Source organism: Eurytemora carolleeae, unplaced genomic scaffold (assembly GCF_000591075.1).
Source record: "Eurytemora carolleeae unplaced genomic scaffold, Eaff_2.0 scaffold653, whole genome shotgun sequence".
Lineage (NCBI taxonomy): Eukaryota > Metazoa > Arthropoda > Copepoda > Calanoida > Temoridae > Eurytemora > Eurytemora carolleeae.
Window position 1 is genome coordinate 14,935 of NW_019396735.1, and position 20,063 is coordinate 34,997.

Consider the following 20,063-nt stretch of genomic DNA (forward strand, 5'->3'; position numbering starts at 1 on the left):
GTTCGTTAATGGTTAATGAAATCGACGGCGTTATCTTTCGTTAAAGATTTAATCTCCTGTTCAACGAAATAACCAACCTTAAATTCCCTCCTTTTTTATGATTAAGAGAGTGATAAATGTAAATATAAAATTGAATTAGAGAACTATTTATTTGATAAATCTGTATGGATCACAGAGGGAGGATAAGTAATTATCCTCCCTGTAAAGAGGGAGGATAAGTAATTATTCTCCCTGTAAATAGGGAGGATACGTAATTATCCTCCCTGTAAATAGGGAGGATAAGTAATTATCCTCCCTGTAAATAGGGAGGATAAGTAATTATCCTCCCTGGAATTAAAAAAGGAGGGAATTTAAGGTTGGTTATTTCGTTGAACAGGAACAGGAGATTAAACGATAAATTACTACTTAACCGGGAGTTTTCATGAGGATAATTAAATTGAGGGGAAAAACACTTAGCCGAGGGCCTCCAAGACCTTTTTGGGGTTCTAAACCTCCCGGTTAAGTAGTAATTAATAGTTATAAACATTAACGGGTTTTGCCGTTCGTTAACAGAATCTTCCGTTAATTTTCGAAAACCTCCGTTTCGTTAACGGATCTTTGCCCAGCATTATTCACAATCTTAGTGTCATTGCAAAATTGAGGCACGTGACGATCGTTCTTTAACCAGACTGGCCGGGTCTGAATCTATGTATAGCCTGGGGGGGGGCGTGTGGCGCCACTCCATAGAAAAAGGCCTTAGAGAATATGTATAGGGTTGAAATGCATGTTCATAGCCCAATTTTATATGGCCAGCTCAAAGAAAGAAAAAAATTAGACCGATAGCTTTAATAGTTCATGTGCTAAGCAGGGTGGAAAAGAATGCCTATAAAAAGGGTAAAAAATTATTTTTTTTGTTTTAAACAAATATTAAAATGTGACACATGTTTCTACATGCATTTTTCAAGGGCTTTTCAAAAATATAGTTTTTAGATCTGTAGCTTTAGTCACAACCAAGTTATGGGCTATTTACGATATTTTTTTCACAGATCGTACTTTTTTCCGCCCTGTACCCTAATCTTATAAATTGAAAAACATATTGTTTAACAAAAAATCCTTTAAATTACTATTTTTTAAAAGTCACAAAATTTCACGGTGATAGTGTCAAAAATGAGAGTGATAGGTGAACAAACTACAGGGAGGAGCGCTAAACGCTCCCCCCCCCAGCCTGTTTAGGGTTAAAGGGACTGTTTTCATGATTTTAAATGACACTCCATATAAAGAGAAACACGTCCCGATTAACAAGTCGTGGAAACCTTGATCTGATCGGGAAGATAAAGTCATATTCGCATCAATTTTTCTATTGTAAAATGTATATACTCCCTGTTTTTAAACTCCATGGATTCAAAACTCTATGGTGCTCTTTTTTTCTGTATAGTCCCTGTGTTTCATGCCCCATAAACTGCTGTAGGCATCTGTTTTATTATTCAGCATTTATGTGCATTCGCTAGTCTTATTCTCATAGTTGAACTTTAAGGAAAAATAACATTTTAAGGAACTATAAGACGCAATTTCAAGTTCTTTCCAAAAGTGGTTTATGTCGGATTCTTAACGATACCTGGCCTCAGATCAGATAAAATGAAATTTTAAAGGTCACGTGTGAATCCGGCATTCTCTATAAAGATTTACATGAAATATCAACTACCGCCCCTTTAAATTAATTTAAGAAATGATAATAGAAGTTTTTATTTCCAAGGCCTGATCTAGCTGTTTAAAAGCTAAGTATATATCAGCAATTAAACGTTTATATGACCAACAAATTGCTATCTATTTATCTGTCTGTTCTTATATTTTCATCAAGATAAAAATCAAATCAAAAAAAAATAGAGATTAATTTAAACAAAAATTGAATATGGCAATTGTATTCGAATAAAAGTTAAAGTTCAAAATCTATTCAAATCTTTTAAAATCTTGGCGCGTGAGGTTTTTCAAATATTTGACATTTTCAGAACACTTGCTGTAGGCTTAAATCCAGACTTAAAAACAACTCATAAATGTCAAAATAAACAACATGAAATAGAGGTGAGTCTTTACCACAAACTATTAGTCTTTGCAATTGTAGAATTTAGTTATTTCAAACCATGAATTTAAAATATCAAAGCTTGGTAACCAAAAAAAGTTATCCTCTGTATACTTAAAATGTGTTAATCATGGTAAAAACATTCCAGTGGTTCTACTGAATTCCTCGAGGCAAATCGGTCCAGGGGTTCAAGAGTTATGATCACAGCTAAGCAAACGGTTTTTGTTAAACCCAATATCATAAAATAATTTTTAAGGTTATTTCATAAATTTATTCGTTTAACGTTTAATGCTGAATTTCATTTTATTGCTTTATTAATTCTTTATGTAATTTTTTTCTAAATCACGTTTACGAATTTACAGATAAATGGAGCAAAAGTCACAAAATCATAAAATATAATCTTGTAGACTGAAATTTGGGGAAGGACAAAGTTTCGTTAACGAAACGGAGGTTTTCGAAAAATATCGGAAGATTTCGTTAACGAACGGCAAACACGGTAATTTTTTTAAATCGTTAAACGAAACGGATTAGCCGTTTTTGAAAAAAAATAACGGTTGAAAACGAAAAAGATTGTATTCTAAAATAATATATTTTAATTTGTATGAAGCTTGCAATGAAGAATAGAGATGCATAGAAAATACATAATCTTAACAACGGGGAAATAATTGAAATTGACGAAAAAGTTTATTTTTTTTTATTTTTTTAGATTTCATTTTTTATCATATCGCACATCAATATTTCCAAATAAAAAAGGTATATTAAGTATATTATTTCTTTAAAATCACAGTGCTAGTAAATTCTCAAGTTATTCACTAGTTAGTTTTCTTAACAGCCCCTTCATTTCCAGTATATCCTAAACAAACGTTTTTAATATAATTTAGCACAACAAGATGCTCCATCTACAGGGTAACACAGAAAGGATGAGACTGTAAAGACGACCTTAACTTTTAAAATATGACGATTTCAAGATTAAATTATTTTTTCTACATTGCATGTGGTCTATTCTTTATAGAACTAATTCAATGATTGGGCAAAGAAGGAAAGAAGATTAAAGTTGCCGAGAATCATGAATATTGTATTATTCCGTACAGTCGTCTTTGAAATCTCATCCTTTATGGGTAGCACTGTGCCTCTAGGTTTAAGTAAAGATGAAAGATATCTCATTGTAATATTTGGTAATCCAGAGGCCGAATTTAAAGAATTTGAGTCGCGGCTTAAATTTAAGCAGCGGCTCAAACATGGTTGGTTCCACTTAAAATTGTATTTAATTTTTCAAGATGCCGGAGCTCAATTGAAACCGGTTTTTGGGGGATTTGAGACGCGGCTTAAATTCATTAAATTCGGACACAGACTTCTATAACAGTTTTCAAGAATTCATCGTTAAGTGTCGCTTAAGGCCTTGTCATTTTACTTTACCTTACTTACTCACGAATGTTTTTAAATTAAGAAAACATTTTTTTTTGTGGAACATTAAAATGTTAATTTTTGAACCACAAATGCTTCACAACGATGACTTGAATTATCGAGGAAATTCACTGTCATCTCAGAATGTCATGCATTATGAAAGCTCTACTAAATTCGTACCGGTCTGACCCTATCCTTGAATATACTGGGATTAATTCCGCCCCAAGATTGGATATATTTCCATATTTCATTAAAGTAAGAATAATAAAAAGGTATTTTGCCCATATCCGCTCCCGGCCTGTCCCTGGACTGGGATATAAGGGACTCTAAAGGAAAATGAAAGGGGGTATAGAATGAAACCTGAGAATCTCGGGTGTTAAACGATACATATAAAACATCTGATGTTTCTGTCCCGAGAAATTGATATAAAACTGTGTCAAAATTATACGAAAAATAATATATATGCAATTTTGTATAAATTTTGTAGTATTAAACAGATTCAACAAATATGCAACTAATCTGAAAACGACAATATCCCACAGGAGCCTGAGAATCTCAGGTTCACTCCTATCATAATTTTTTAATTTCTATTTTACATTTTTAATAAATACAATTGATAATAGTATTACATATATTACGTCACCAGAGTTTCATCTACTGGCAAAGCAGTATCATTGTCACGTGATACAGACGGAAATCACGTGACCAGTATAAAATAAAATTTTATAAATAGATGTATAACAATTCAGATTTATAAATAGATATGTAACAATTCAGATTTATAAATTAATTTATAACGATTCAGATTTATAATTAGATGTATAACAATTCAGATTTATGAATAGATTATAACAATTCAGATTTATGAATAGATTATAACAATTCAGATTTATGAATATATGTGTAACAATTCAGATTTATAAATAGATTATAACAATTCAGATTTATGAATAGATTATAACAATTCAGATTTAAGAATAGATGTGTAACAATTCAGATTTATGAATAAATTATAACAATTCAGATTTATAAATAGATGTGTAACAATTCAGATTTATGAATAAATTTATAACAATTCAGATTTATAAACATATGTGTAACAATTCAGATTTATAAATAGATGTGTAACAATTCAGATTTATGAATAGATTATAACAATTCAGATTTATGAATAGATTATAACAATTCAGATTTATACATAGATGTGTAACAATTCAGATTTATGAATAGATTATAACAATTCAGATTTATAAACAGATGTGAAACAATTCAGATTTATGAATAGATTTGTAACGATTCAGATTTATAAATAGATGCATAACAATTCAAATTTTTAAATAGATTTATAACGATTCAGATTTATAAATAGCTGTATAACGATTCAGATTTATAAATAGATGTATAACAATTCAGACTTATAAATATATTTATAACGATTCAGATTTATAAATAGATGTATAGCGATTCAGATTTATAAATAGATTTATAACGACTCAGATTTATAAATAGATGTATAACGATTCAGATTTATAATTAGATGTATAACAATTCAGATTAATGAAAAGATGTATAACGATTCAGATTTATGAATAAATGTATAACGATTCAGATTTATAAATATATGTATAACGATTCAGATTTATAAATTGATGTATAACGATTCAGATTTATAAATAGATGTATAACGATTCAGATTTATAAAAAAATTTATAACGATTCAGAATTGTAAATAGATGTATAACGATTCAGCTTTATAAATAGATGTATAACGATTCAGATTTATAAAAAAATGTATAACGATTCAGATTTATAAATTTATGTATAACGATTCAGCTTTATGAATAAATGTATAACGATTCAGATTTATAAATAGATTTATAGCGATTCAGATTTATAAATAGATGTATAACAATTCAGATTTATAAATAGATGTGTAACAATTCAGATTTATGAATAGATTATAAAAATTCAGATTTATGAATAGATTATAACAATTCAGATTTATGAATAGATTATAACAATTCAGATTTATAAATAGATGTGTAACAATTCAGATTTATGAATAGATATAACAATTCAGATTAATAAATAGATGTGTAACAATTCTGATTTATGAATAGATTTTAACAATTCAGATTTATAAATAGATGTGTAACAATTCAGATTTATGAAAAGATTCATAACAATTCAGATTTATAAACAGATGTATAACAATTCAGATTTATAAATATATTTATGACGATTCATATTTATAAATAGATGTATAACGATTCAGATTTATAATTAGATGTATAACAATTCAGATTTATAAAAATATGTTTAACGATTCAGATTTTGAATAAATTTATAACGATTATTGTTAAATAGATATATAATGATTAAGATAAATAAATAGATTTAGAAACGTTAACAATAAATTCAGGTAAAAAGATTTTACAAATAGATCCTGTGAGCATATTTTTCCACAAAAGTACACTTGAAACCTTTATCAACTCAATAATTAGGAAGATTTAAGGGCATGTGAATCAAGTTTGTCCATTTTTTCCCTGAAAGTTCCTATTAAATCTGAGAAGAAACTCAGACCTTCAAGATAATAAAGTTAGAATTAGAGGCGAGAGTAATTAGTTCATGTGTAATTGCTTGCTCATGTACTATGCTATCTTTTATTTAATTTAGTGAAGCTTCCCTTGAAATATTAATAAAGTCTAAACCTGATTACTGGCCAGTATTTCAGTATCTGATTCCGTCCCTTGAAATGTTTATAAAGTCTAAACCTGATTGCTGGCCAGTATTTCAGTATCTGATTTCGTCCCTTGAAATGTTAATAAAGTCTAAACCTGATTGCTGGCCAGTATTTCAGTATCTGATTCCGTCCCTTCGGTCAAATCATTTGTCAAATTTATTTCATCAGAAAATATCTAAAAGAAATATTCAAATATGAAAAAAACGGTTTATAGAAAGCTTAAAAAGTTCCATAAGTCCAAAAAATATATATGGCTTGTCATTAATCAAAACTTCTTTAAACTAAAAGTAATTTTTTAAATACTTCAACATTGTCCTTTTTTGGAGGAATTGCTCACAGTTTATCCATTTAGATAAAAACATAGTGCAGAGTCCGAATTTGATGAATTTGAGCCGTGCCTCAAATCCTCCAAAACCGGATTCAATCAAGCTGCCGCTTAAATCTTGAAACACGGAATTCTAAGTCGATAAAACCGTATTTTAGCCGCGGGTCAACTTCTTTAAATTAGGCCTCTGATTAACCAAAAAAAATAAAGGACCTGAATTCTGCCCACAAACTCAAATTTCCTATTCCCTACATATCTGCAATCTGATGGTGTAAACCTTTGATATTTCAAACTTATTTGATCTAACAGAATTTATGGTTTGAAATATCAAAGGTCATCGACATCGGTGGCAAGAATTCAATTTCTTTTGGGCTAATTTATACAATTCTGGTGTTCATAAACTAACGCCTTTAATTGTTTTAAAGTTTGATATCATTTAATTTTTCAGCTACTTTTAGCTAGTTTATTAAGATTTGTGGAGAAAAAATGGTCACATTTAAAAATAAAAATTAAGTAGATCTGAATTATTTTACCCTTGATATTATACTTCTTGGTCTATTTGGATAAAATTTCTCAAATCTTCTTAACAATCTTCGTCTTACAAACTCTGGCAGCATTGTCTCAACACTCAGGTTCAATTCAACCTTAAGGAAATTTTTTTTCTAATATATGTGAAGAAAATTTGATAAAAAATTAAATTTTTAGTCCACCCTTGCCTTGCTTTTTTGAGCAATGGTACAGTACAACTTGTTATAAAAAGTGTACTTTTGAAGTTCTTTCGTGGCTACAATATAGGAATGCATAACTATTAATAATCTAATAAAGGAGAGGAATATAATTTTTTTTAGCTTTCAATTTAATGTTGGTAACTTAGCTTCGTAAGTTTTGGACTTTTAAAGGGTTGTCAAAGGTCAGAAAAAGAAATGTTTAAAATGAAGAGTTTTGTAAAATTTCTCAAATTTGTGGAAAATTTGTAAAAACTTTTTAAATGTTCTGGAACCTTTTAAATGCTGTGGTACCTTTTAAAATGCTGTGGTACCTTTTAAAATGCTCTGGCACCTTTTATAATGCTGTGGTTTCTTTTAAAATGCTGTGGTTCCTTTTAAAATGCTGCGGTACCTTTTAAAATGCTGTGGTACCTTTTAAAATGCTGTGGTACCTTTTAAAATGCTGTGATACCTTTTAAAATGCTGTGGTAACTTTCAAAATGCTGTGGTACCTTTCAAAATGCTGTGGCACTTTTTAAAATAATGTGGTTCCTTTTAAAATGCTGTGGTTCCTTTTAAAATGCTGTGGTATCTTTTAAAATGTTGTGGTACCTTTTAAACTGCTGTGGTACATTTTAAAATGATGTGGTTCCTTTTAAAATGCTGTGGTACCTTTTAAAATTCTGTGGTATCTTTTAAAATGTTGTAGTACCTTTTAAAATGCTGTAGTACCTTTTAAAATGCTGTGGTACCTTTTAAAATGCTGTGGTACCTTTTAATATGCTATAGTACCTTTTAAAATAATGTGGTACCTTTTAAAATACTGTGGTACCTTTTAAAATGCTGTGGTACCTTTAAAAAGTCCAGAAACCTTATAAGTCTTAAAAACGAACGAAGCAACTTCAGAAAACGAAGAAATGTTAAATTTTTATCTAACATAATTTGTTTGGAGCACCGCACCGGAGCCAAATAAAACTTGGAAGCATTATTTGTCAAATTTTTTGGATAAAACTTATCATTCATCAACATGTGATGAATGATGCTACCAAGTACAAATTTTGTAAGATGAAAATTCGACATTTCTTAGAGTGCAGATCTGCCCCTAATGTTCAAAAAGAGGTAAATAAAACCTGCATTGCTAGGCGCTGAAGTACTGCATTCTCTTGAACAGATTGTATATCATCAACCGCCAGCCCAACAAGAAGATTTGTAATGATAATTGGCATAATTATTACAAACACAAAAAAGAAAGCAAAAGTAGATAACCTATAATAAACATTTGGTTAAAAACTATTTTTAAGGTTGAAAAATATTTTTTTTTAATTGTTAAATAATAAATCAACAAATATTTTACTCATAGGTAACAGAAGTATTATTGCCGCCACTTTCATCAGCAAAGAATAGATCTGCATATTCTAATTCTCCAATAGTCATCACAAACGTTTTCATTATGGAATACCAACCATTTCTGAAAATATTTTGTAGTTTTTTACTTTATTTTTATCTATAACCTTCATTATGTTAGACATAATTTCCAGTGACCCCCCCCCCCCCCAACTAGTGAGCTGCATGCCCGATTCACAATACAAAATGGAAGATATCGTCGTTTTTCAGTTGGAATTCTTGATTCTAAGTTCTGACAATTTCTTTTGTGTTCCTGCTGCATAAATCTGCAGAGAACACATAACAATAAATAAGAAATTTTCAGATAGAACAAAAAGAAAATCTTCAAGAACGTATTCAGACATTTAAGTTGAAGATTAATAAAAAAAGTTTACCCGAAAGGTGCTTGATCTGCGACTAAAGCATAGAACCCGAAAGAGAAAGCCAGAACAAACAAAGCAATAATTACAGAAACCTAAAACATAAAAGTAAATTTTCGCGCCATTTTTGTTTAATAAAAACAAACCTTGAGGAAAGTCTGAAGTACGTCAGAGAACATGAGAACATAGATTCCAAAAAATGGAAATTTCCTAAAAATTATTTTAATTATTATCTTATTATAATTTACTGTTGCAAAATAAAATCAGTTTAGTTTTTGGGCCATATTTTTTAAATATTTTTCAGGAACGAAGTAAATCCTGTCTATCGATGATTTAAAATTTAGAATTCGTAAAAAATATCATAAAAGACATGTTTTAAATATAAAGTCCAACAAAAAATACAAAACAAAAAAAATTAAAAATCTCTATTCCAAAGTTGAGGCTCATGACCCCTAATTCACCGTAAAAATTGGATTGGCAACGATTTACGAAAAACTTACATAAAGTTAAATCCCTTTAAACCATGACTCAAAAACTAAAAAAGGGATTGTATTCGTATTAAAAAAATTCAGGAAACTAGTTCTGGCGATTAATTTTTAGTATAAAAGGATATTGTTGATATGACAAAGGTACCGTTGTAAATCGGACCGGACAATCAGGTTTCTATAAACTACGTAAACAGTCCCTTTAATAACTATTAACTGTCCTACCTGAGAAGAGAGAGGAAACAGTCCCTTTAATAATTATTAACTGTCCTACCTGAGAAGAGAGAGGAAACAGTCCCTTTAATAACTATTTACTGTCCTACCTGAGAAAAGAGAGGAAACAGTCCCTTTAATAACTATTAACTGTCCTACCTGAGAAGAGAGAGGAAACAGTCCCTTTAATAACTATTTACTGTCCTACCTGAGAAGAGAGAGGAAACAGTCCCTTTAAAAACTATTAACTGTCCTACCTGAGAAGAGAGAGGATACAGTCCCTTTAAAAACTATTAACTGTCCTACCTGAGAAGAGAAAGGAAGTTCAACCAGGCTAATGTTACTGTAAACGCGCCTGTACAAATTTTATTTAAATTATTGCAATTTGACAACATTGATTTTTAATAAATCGGGTTTTTGTATTGTATAAGGAATGTATAAAACACTGGACAGTTTTTTAAATTAAAGCTCTTTGCTTCTCCATGTGTTTTAGCAGCCTATAGCTGGCCAAACGGCTGAACCAAATTGGCTGAAGGTAACATAGGCTAAAAACTCGGGTTTTAAATAGTTTATCCTTCATTTAATAAGCTTGGAAATACTAAAATTCCAAGAAAAATAGTTATCACCATGATGGCGATTTTTTAAAATTCCACTAACAACCCTGGACACTGAAAAAAACCATGGTTTGAGACCAAGCGCGGGTAAATGGCGGGATTAACTATGAGTAGCCAGGCCAATGCCAAAAATAAGAATTACCTAACTGCCACTGCCAGTCTCTTCTTAATCCAGTTAGGCTTTGGCAATCATCGAAATCAAAAACTAAAATACAATGATTTTTAAATTCTTATATTGCTGTTGATTTTGAAATTTTAAATATTTGATAGCAATTACAAACAGTATGTTAAAAAACAATGGCAGAAAAATTCGCAACCCTAGGGTTGCAATCTAGCATTGCAATCCTGGTTTCAGGGTTGCAATGTCATAATGCAATTGTCATAATTGTGTTTAAAAGTTTTTTACCTATTAAGAACCCAGCAATATAACAGAAAATGTCCATTAAATTGTCCCAGCTTAGATAATTCAGTTGCCGCTGAACAAATATATATTGGAATCATTCGTACTGGTAAAGCAATTAAAGAGACTGTTTATCTTCTTAATTCAATGCACTCTGTCTCAAATTTTTAAATAAAGAAAACCATTAAATTTGAAAGTGTCAGAAAGTAACAAATTACTCGTCACAAACTATATTTTCTAATACCTTTGTTTGGAATAAAAAGGCTAGAAAACTAGGAATTTGGAGACATAAATGAATATCAACATTCACTGTGCTAAATTTCAGGGTGTATATTTCTTACAAATAATAAAACCCATTTAAACTGTTCAAGAACTTTTATTTGGTAATTAATATGAAAGAGAAATTTCCATCAGATACGGGGTATACATCAGCTTATTTAGATAGTATATTTGAGACGAAGAAAATACAATGAAAAAATTGTCCTTTATGTCTCCACCTACAGATAACTTGTTATGAGGGTTCAATGCAGGCCATTCGGCACAACCTTTTCAATTTCTATGATATCAGGTTGCAAAGATATCGGAATTTAAAAAAAATTAAGATTGGTACAATTTATCAGTTCCCTCACAAGAAAACTAGGTTTTGAGGATAATATCCTGACAGAAATAATCGATCTTTCAGAAACATCTTTGGGATTAAAAAATTAAAAATGGTTAATTTTGTGTGTTTTTATAAAATGTAAACAATGTAAAGGTAAACATAGAGATTATAGAATAATGCTTCCCGAAATAAAAATCAAAGGGAAAAAATGAATTAGCAAAACAAGCTTAAGGTAAAAAAAAAAAATTTTTTTTAAAGAAAAATATCAATATAATTATGCCTTTTTTAAAAATAGTATGCATTTGACCTATACAGACAGGAAAGGGGTTGGCTTTATTGGATTAAAAAATGTATAAAAATCATGCAAACATTCCATTTTGAATAAAGGAACTGAGTTTTCCTCACACACTCAAATGTTCTCATCCCTCTTTGCAACCTTTTGGCATAAACCTTTGCTATTTTAAACTTAGACTATTTGATCTAACAGAATCGATAATCTGAAATTTCAAGGGTCGACGACTTCGGGTTGCATAGATTTAGGAAATAGAAAATCAGAGCTGGTGGCAAAAATCAGGTCCTTGGCTTCCATACTTAGAGATAACATTTAGAACTTTAATTATTTTTTAATTGTTTTAAAGCATGCTTCAAGAGAGAATGATTTTTTACAGAGTCATAAAAAAAGTCTTATTTTATCATTCTCTAATAATCCATTTTAGATAGATAGCTTTACAATAATGTAATCATTTTCAATTGTTCAAAAAAACTCTGTAAATTTCATCATCTTCCACATCAACCTTACCGGGCTACTATCCGGGTCGCTATCAATGTTCTAAAAAATCACACACAAAAAACTAAATCAACTTTCAAACAACACTTTCATCAGTTTTTACTGAGAAAATGTAAAACATGAACCGTTCAAAAAAATATTTCCTTTTTTAACAAAAAAGGAAAATATTTTTTTTCATACTAAGCATGACATCAATTTTTAAGAAAATAAATCAAAGATATTCTGATGAAATGAAATCAAATTGTAAACAGATTTGGAAATATTTATTGTCCTTTAACGTCTAACAGTAGCATATTACATATTTGAGGAAAGTCAGGCTGAGAAAAAAATTCTTAAAACTTACTCAGATGATAAATGTAAGTAAGTAACTTACTGTAAATGAATTGAGTCTTTGCCATATCCTCAAATTTTCAAATCCTTATATATTTGCAATCTGATATTTCAAACTTAGATTATTTGATCTATCAGACTTCATAGTTTGATATATCTCTGGTCTATCTCATGAGGTTGCAAAAATATAGGAAATTCAAAATCAGAGCTTATGACAAAGAATCAATTCCTTTTAACCCTAAATAGGCTGGCTTTATTTTTTTTTGTTCTAGCACTCTTATTTTTAACACTATCACCGGGAAAATTTTTGTGAAAAAAAACATCAGAAATAGCCCATAACAATTGTTTGTGACTAAAGCTACAGATCTACATTTTTGAAAATCCCTTTAAAATTAATGTGGAAACATGTGTCACACTTTGATATTTGTTAAAAACAAAACAAATATTTTTTTTTATTTTTTACCCTTTTTTAGACATTTTTGTCAACCCTCCCTAGCACCCAAACTATAAAAGTTATGAGTCTAATTTTTTTATAAGCTGGCCTTGAAAAATTGGGCTATAAACAGGCATTTTAATATCTATTCTCTAAGGCCTTTTTCTAGGAGGAGGGGGCACCAAACGCCCCCCCCCCCCCAGGCTATACATAGATTCAGACCCCCCAGCCTTTTTAGGGTTTAAGAGAAAACATTTAACCATATATTTTGAAAGCGTTATCAAAGAAACACAGTTGTTTAGAACGGATAAAGCATTGAATTTCTATACAAATAATTGTGGTTTTGACAACAGAGTCCTTAGTGATTATCACCATTAATTCAAATATCCTTAGATCATTATAAAAGCACAAAATCAGAGAAAAACGTTGCAAAATAAACCTGCAAAAACAAACTTAAAAGTTATACCTGCAAAAATTGCAGAAACTCTTTGACAATCCAGAATATGGCTTGAATCATTACAAGTATCTGAGTAACCCTCAAGTGCTCGGACTTCTAAAGCATCAAACTCGAACTATCTAATACTTTAATATCTAAACCATAGTTAAGCTTTATCTATAATTAATCTTCGGATTAATCTAATCTCAATTTGATATCCGGCTGGGCAGGAATAGCTGAACTGAAGCAATTAAGCATTGATCCTCAATTTAAAAGTGCTAACAGTGGACCTTGATATCAATCCATCAGGATTATGTGATCCAACACAAAAGATTTGGGTTTTGGACCATTAGGATTAGAAAATTTGTTTTAGGAAATATAATCAGATTAATCGTTATATGACAATATATGAAGATTCAGCTGTACGTATAGATCATTCAGGGGATTAAGTCTGAAAGATAATTAAATCTTTAAAAAGAATTAAATTAGTATACGGTTTAAGAGAAAACATTTAACCATATATTTTGAAAGCGTTATCAAAGAAACACAGATGTTTAGAACGGATAAAGCATTGATAATTGTGGTTTTGACATCATAGGCTATGATTTAAAAGTTCCATATCGAGTTTAAAAATTGGCGCGTGGTTCAAAGTTAGAACCCGATCTGGTGAGCTTAGTCAATTTTTCTAAAATTAGTCTCGACTCTGATTATCAACATTAATACAAATATCCTTAGATCTTCACAAAAGCACAAAATCAAAGAAAAACCAACTCTGCAAAATAAACCTGCAAAAACAAACTTAAAAGTTATACCTGCAAAAATTGCAGAAACTCTTTGACAATCCAGAATATGGCTTGAATCATTACAAGTATCTGAGTAACCCTCAAGTGCTCGGACTTCTAAAGCATCAAACTCGAACTATCTAATACTTTAATATCTAAACCATAGTTAAGCTTTATCTATAATTAATCTTCGGATTAATCTAATCTCAATTTGATATCCGGCTGGGCAGGAATAGCTGAACTGAAGCAATTAAGCATTGATCCTCAATTTAAAAGTGCTAACAGTGGACCTTGATATCAATCCATCAGGATTATGTGATCCAACACAAAAGATTTGGGTTTTGGACCATTAGGATTAGAAAATTTGTTTTAGGAAATATAATCAGATTAATCGTTATATGACAATATATGAAGATTCAGCTGTACGTATAGATCATTCAGGGGATTAAGTCTGAAAGATAATTAAATCTTTAAAAAGAATTAAATTAGTAAAAAAAAGGGAAATCAATTGAACGGTAAGAGATTACTAGGATTATAGAAAAAATTTCAAATTAAAAGAAGCTTACATACAAATAGGAAACAATTAACCAAAAAGAGGAAAAGACTGTAAAATACTATTCAAAGAACCTAAAAAAATGTATTTAAAGCAAGGTCTAATGATATTCTACAATTACAGGGACTGTAAGCGTAATTTTATGTGATACTTCCTGTCCAGATAACAATGCCCGATTTACGATTCCCTTTAAACCTTTATCTGATCAAAAATGTAAAAAATGTCGTCGATTTTTTAATTTAAAAGTGTTTAATTCTGATAATTTTCCACTTCTTCTATTATGAGCAAGTCACTTGAAATTACCATTNTATCAAATTAATAAATCCCACACTTTTCTGAATATTTGTATGTTCAACTTATTTATTTGTTTTTTTATTCTTTTTATCCAAATTATTTTAATATAATCATTCATGGTCAGAGAACTACTCCCACAGTTTACCCGCGCTATAGGTATTAAATTAAGATTAAACTAAAATGCCCGACGTTGCCTGTTGAATTTCAAAAGTAAAAATAAAAATATGTCTTCCCTGTGATACCGGCCATGGGTTACCTAAAATATTACAGCTAATTTATTAGCTATCCGTTTACCCGCACTTGGTTGTAAATCACTGGTTGTACCTGAAGTACCCGGCCATGCCAATTGAATTTTGAAAATTTCCCTTTTTTTCCCCCATGTAACCCCCACCTCACCCCAACCATGGATTTCCTCAGCAAATTTTGGAACAAAATCAAACATTTAAACCTCAATATCTTTAGAACTCGATGTTGTAAACATTTGATATTTCAAACTCAGCTTACTTGATCTAACAGAATTCATAGTTTGAAATATCTAAGGTCTGCAACATTTGGTTCCAAAGATATAGTGATTAGAGATTCAGAGTTTGTGGCGAAGACTCAATTCCTTTATATAGCCGTTTAGCCAGCTATAGTGAACTTTCTAAATGAGCGAATAGCTGTATTATATAGCTCAAGAAATAATTTAAATATATGTTAGATTTAATCATCTTTTCTTTTTGTTTATTTTAGCCAAAAAAATTTGTTGAGTCCAATAATCGAAACATATTTTTTGATTATCAGTAAGGTTCTGTAAGTTTCCAATCAAATAATTACTTACTTAGGGTTCTGGCTGTACTCCAAGATATCCTCCAGCTTGTATGGCCTGGGACTTAGCTGCATATATACAGTTAAACAGGCCAGGAATATACTGTAGAACATTACGTTGAAGTAGAATACATAACGTGCAAACTTGTTCCATTTTCTCCTAAACAGAATGTAAATTTTATTCAAAAAATTCCAACGGTACAAACAAATATATCCACAAATAAGATAAGGAAAGAAATGGACAGAATTTATTGTTTTTAAGAAAAACATACAATATCGATTTATTTAAGATTCATTTAATCTTAGTTCTTTTAGATAATTTTAGATAGTTTTGTGCTTAATATATGTTTTGTTGTGGATATATTTCAGCGTTTGATATGTTTTGTCAAGATATTTTTTGTAAGAGATATGTTATGATTTGATAGACTTGATTAGATATGTTTTTCGTTTGGATATGTTTTGTAAATTTATGTTTTGTATATATGCTTTAAAAACAATACAGGATGAAACCGGAAATGTGGGGAAATTTAATTTTTTTCCCATGATAATGACTGCATACAAAAAGTCAAGCACTCTGAAGGAGAAACTTTTGTGGAAATTGCGCTTAAATACATGACGGCTGAACTCGATGTCCATTGCACACACTTTTGTTTTGTGGTTTTACTCCTACAATTCGGTAAAGTTGTCCATTCTCGGCATCAAATTAGACATCAGTATCCTGCGAAGTTGATTTTTATGATCCTAGAATCATGATAAACCTAACCTGACTAATGATAAACATAAAGGATGTTGAAGTAGTCTTGTTCTTTTATNTTTTGGAAAGTTGTATTTTCAAAAATTTATTTAAACAAATTTAAACTACACCATTTATATATGTATTTATATCTTTGTGTGTAAATAAAGCTTTATAATAATAACGAATGCAATGAATGCAAAGGAATATAGTTTTTGTAACACACTTTGAATTTCTAATCCTAATATCTTTGCAACCCTAAGTCGTAGAGCTTAGATATTTCAATCAATAAATTCTGATAGATTAAAATTTAAAGTCCAAATTGAAAAATCAGAGCTTGTCACCATCAAGTTACACAGATATAGGGATGCAAATTTTTTTTTTGTGACTAAAACTGAATTCCTTTTCTATATTATGCTAAATGTATTAATTATTTAAGCTTTCAACCGCACGTTGCTCTGAATTCGCCATATTTTGTTTTAGTCAAAATTGTTAAACTTTGACAGCCTACTGGTTCATCCATTTTGACGTTTTTTTTAAACAGGCAGAAAAACAAGCAAAGTATATACTATCATAATCAGAAAGACCCGGAGTTAATTTGTAATTAATCAGACGACTTTACTTCTAATTTTAAAAATTAATAAAACGATAATAGACCCAGCCCTGCCAATTCCAAATGGGTTTTTCCTTTATTGTGCGTTTAAAATTACCAGATATATATTTATAAACTCCTCTCTGATAATTGATGAACTGTCAATTATTTACGGGTCTTTCTGATTATGACTGTAAATAAAAGAAAGAAGCTAATGCTTTTCAAATTTTATAATCCTTACATCTTTGCAAACTTTTGTTTCACTTTCATAGTTTAAATATTATGCTGCAAAGATTCGAAAACAAGAGTTTGAAAGGAGCGGAACATTAATTATAGTTCAATTTAAATTTTATGTTAAAAAATATGTAATATAATAAATTGCTTAATAATTTATTGCTTTGTAAAGGGCTACAGGGCAACAAAATCCATGAAACAATAATACAAAACTGAAAATGCAATGCACTCCTGTATGACGAGTCTATTAGCACCTGACTGATCCAATCAGGGTTCAGCCATGTGTTTGTTGTCTATTCTGAACCAATAGAAATTGCATGGCGGTAACATCTGTCTTTCTATCTCTATCTCTATGGGATGTTATTAGACTATAATCTGCACAATAAGAAGGGTATAAAATTAAATGTAAATATAGAAATTTATTTTCGGATCTTAGTAAAATGTTAGTTAAGAAACAATTGAAATATTTTTATGTCCCTTTGGAACATGCATGGAAAGTTCCGGTTTTACAAGAACTTTTAAATACAAGAACGAATAATTTATATGTTGAAGGATTCGATGATTACGTAATAACTGAAATGATAAATATGGTTTGTAATGAGTAATGATCAATGTCGTCTCTTTGTGCATAATTTTGCATATTTTTCTCTATTCTTTTGGAAAGCTGTATCTTTAAAAATGTATTTAAATAAATTTAAACTACACCATTTATAAGTGTATTTATATCTTTGTGTGTGAATAAATCTTTATAATAATAATAATGAATGCAATGAATGCAAAGGAATATAGTTTTTGTAATAACCTTTGAATTTCTAATCCTTATATCTTTGCAAGTCTAAGTCGTAGAACTTAGAAATTGCAATAAATAAATTCTGATAGATTAAAGTCCAAATTTGAAACATCAGAGCTTGACACCATCAAGTTAAAATGATATAGGGATGTGAAAAAAAAATTTTGTGGCAAAGACCTAATTCCTTTTCTCTATTATACTAAATGTATTAATAATCTAAGCTTTCAACTGCGCATTGCTCTGAATTCGCCATATTTTGTTTTAGTCAAAATTGTTAAACTTTGACAGCCTACTGGTTCATCCATTTTGACGTTTTTTTAAACAGGCAGAAAAACAAGCAAAGTATACACTGTCATAGCCAGAAAGACCCGGAATTAATTTATAATTAATCAGACGACTTTACAAATAATTTTAAAAATTAATAAAACGATGATAACAAGATAGACCCAGCCCTGCCAATTCCAAAATGGAGTTCTCCTTTATTGTGTGTTTAAAATTATCAGATATATATTTATAAACTCCTCTCTGATATATTTATAAACTCCTCCCTGATATATTTATAAACTCCTCTCTGATGATTGATGAACTGTCAATTACTTACGGGTCTTTCTGATTATGACTGTAAATAAAAGAAGGAAGCTACAGATAATCCTTTTCAAATTTTCTAATCCTTATATCTTTGCAAACTTTCACTTTGATAGCTAAAATATTACGCTATAAAGATTTGAAAACCAGAGTTTGAATTTATTGGATCAAATAACATTTCTTTAGTTATTAATGTTAAAAAAATAAGTAATATAATAAATTGCTTAATCATTTATTGCTTTGTATAAAGTGCTACAGGGCAACAACATCATAAAACAATAATGCAAAACTTAAAATGCAATGCATTGCATTTTCCAATAATGGTATGTTATTAGACTATAATCTGCACAATGATATACGGGTATGAAATTACAGGGAAGTAGCGGTACGCGTACTTTGAAGTGATATCTATACTCAAAGATAAGCCTTTTATCTGGTAAATAATGTGGAAGATATTGACGGTTTTCTAGGTTTAAAAGTATTTAATTCTGATAATTCCAATACATTTTCCTGCAGTATAAATGCGCCATCACTTTTGCAGAGAAACCACAATTGAAAATAAATAGTTTTCAAAATTAAAAACATTGATATCTAATTTATTTTTATTCAGACAAAGCTTTTGATTAAGGGTATTGTTGTGAATCGAGCATTGTTATCTTTGCGTGAAGGGTCACTTTAAATTACGCTGACAGTCCCTTTAAGATGGTGATAATTTGTTTCAGGTTCGAATACATTGAAATAGGGCTGAATGATAATCAAATCAAAAGTACAAAACCTTGAAATGCAATCTTTATCAGACCGTAGCAATTTATTAGCGTTTAGCTTTTAATCTGATGGTACGAAATCAGACAAGTTTTTTTTCTTTGTCATCAATTTTTCGAAAAGGGTGGTCATTTGTAATTGATTAAAACTATTAAGAAAATGGCGTAGGTCGGATTGAAATACGACATTTTTTTATTGTAATCTTCATGTGATGAAAATTTTTGATATAAAAAACATGGATATTCCTATCGTTTTTCTTTGAAGAGGCTGAGAAGGTACTGTTGTGAACTGGACATTGGCAAGATACTCTTCAGATGGAGATAGGGTCACTTAAGTGAACTAGGGTCTATTTGAATTCGAACCGCACGGGCAGCCGTATTACATTTGAATTTCCGGGCCGGGTCAACCTTTCCGTTCCTAGTTTGTACTGTATCGCCGGAAATAAATAAAGCAGACACTCAATATGACTAGCCGGTGCAACAAGGTTGACGCGGTCAGACTTTAGGTAGAATTTATTTTTACTAAAGGATCAGAGGTGCGTGACCGGATTGCACCTTGTGCCGGCCTATGTGACGTACAGCAAGGACTGGGCCAACCCTATCCTATGCAGGCTTGGTTTCAATTTTGATGGCGC

General features: G+C 30.2%; 2 protein-coding genes across 4 annotated transcripts in view; both read right to left on the reverse strand.

Moving 5' to 3' along the window:
* Window positions 1-6,213: 6,213 nt before the first annotated feature.
* Window positions 6,214-14,196, reverse strand: LOC111707939 (transient receptor potential cation channel subfamily A member 1 homolog). 3 transcript variants are annotated; one of them, XM_023481128.1, is made up of 11 exons: window positions 14,110-14,196; window positions 12,111-12,140; window positions 10,717-10,786; window positions 10,453-10,515; window positions 10,003-10,051; window positions 9,145-9,208; window positions 9,014-9,093; window positions 8,590-8,703; window positions 8,366-8,501; window positions 7,062-7,172; window positions 6,214-6,378 (listed from the first exon to the last, which is right to left on the reverse strand). In XM_023481128.1, exons 1-11 carry the CDS (start codon window positions 14,158-14,160, stop codon window positions 6,292-6,294), a joined length of 855 nt encoding a protein of 284 aa, XP_023336896.1. In that variant the 5' UTR covers window positions 14,161-14,196; the 3' UTR covers window positions 6,214-6,291. The 3 variants fall into 3 exon arrangements, with proteins under 3 accessions (XP_023336896.1, XP_023336895.1, XP_023336897.1); XM_023481127.1 differs by lacking the exon at window positions 14,110-14,196 and adding an exon at window positions 13,328-13,432 and having other exon boundaries at window positions 6,215-6,378; XM_023481129.1 differs by lacking the exons at window positions 12,111-12,140; window positions 14,110-14,196 and adding an exon at window positions 13,328-13,434 and having other exon boundaries at window positions 6,216-6,378.
* Window positions 14,197-17,655: 3,459 nt separating this feature from the next.
* LOC111707937 (transient receptor potential cation channel subfamily A member 1 homolog) overlaps window positions 17,656-20,063 on the reverse strand; it is a 29,128-nt gene continuing 26,720 nt past the window's right edge. The window contains exon 29 of the mRNA XM_023481125.1: window positions 17,656-17,667. Coding sequence (XP_023336893.1) covers window positions 17,656-17,667 — 12 coding nt within the window. The remainder of the gene's footprint in view (window positions 17,668-20,063) is intronic.

What these genes read in the sequence shown, in the direction of transcription:
- LOC111707939 (XM_023481128.1), bottom strand. Translation starts at nt 14,160, where the DNA reads ATGATTCAAGCCATATTCTGGATTGTCAAAGAGTTTCTGCAATTTTTG. An exon ending in GCAGATCAAGCACCTTTCGG is followed by an intron (nt 8,704 to 9,013) that starts GTAAACTTTTTT and finishes AAATATTTTCAG; the next exon opens with AAATGGTTGGTATTCCATAA. An exon ending in AATACTTCTGTTACCTATGA is followed by an intron (nt 8,502 to 8,589) that starts GTAAAATATTTG and finishes TGTTTATTATAG; the next exon opens with GTTATCTACTTTTGCTTTCT.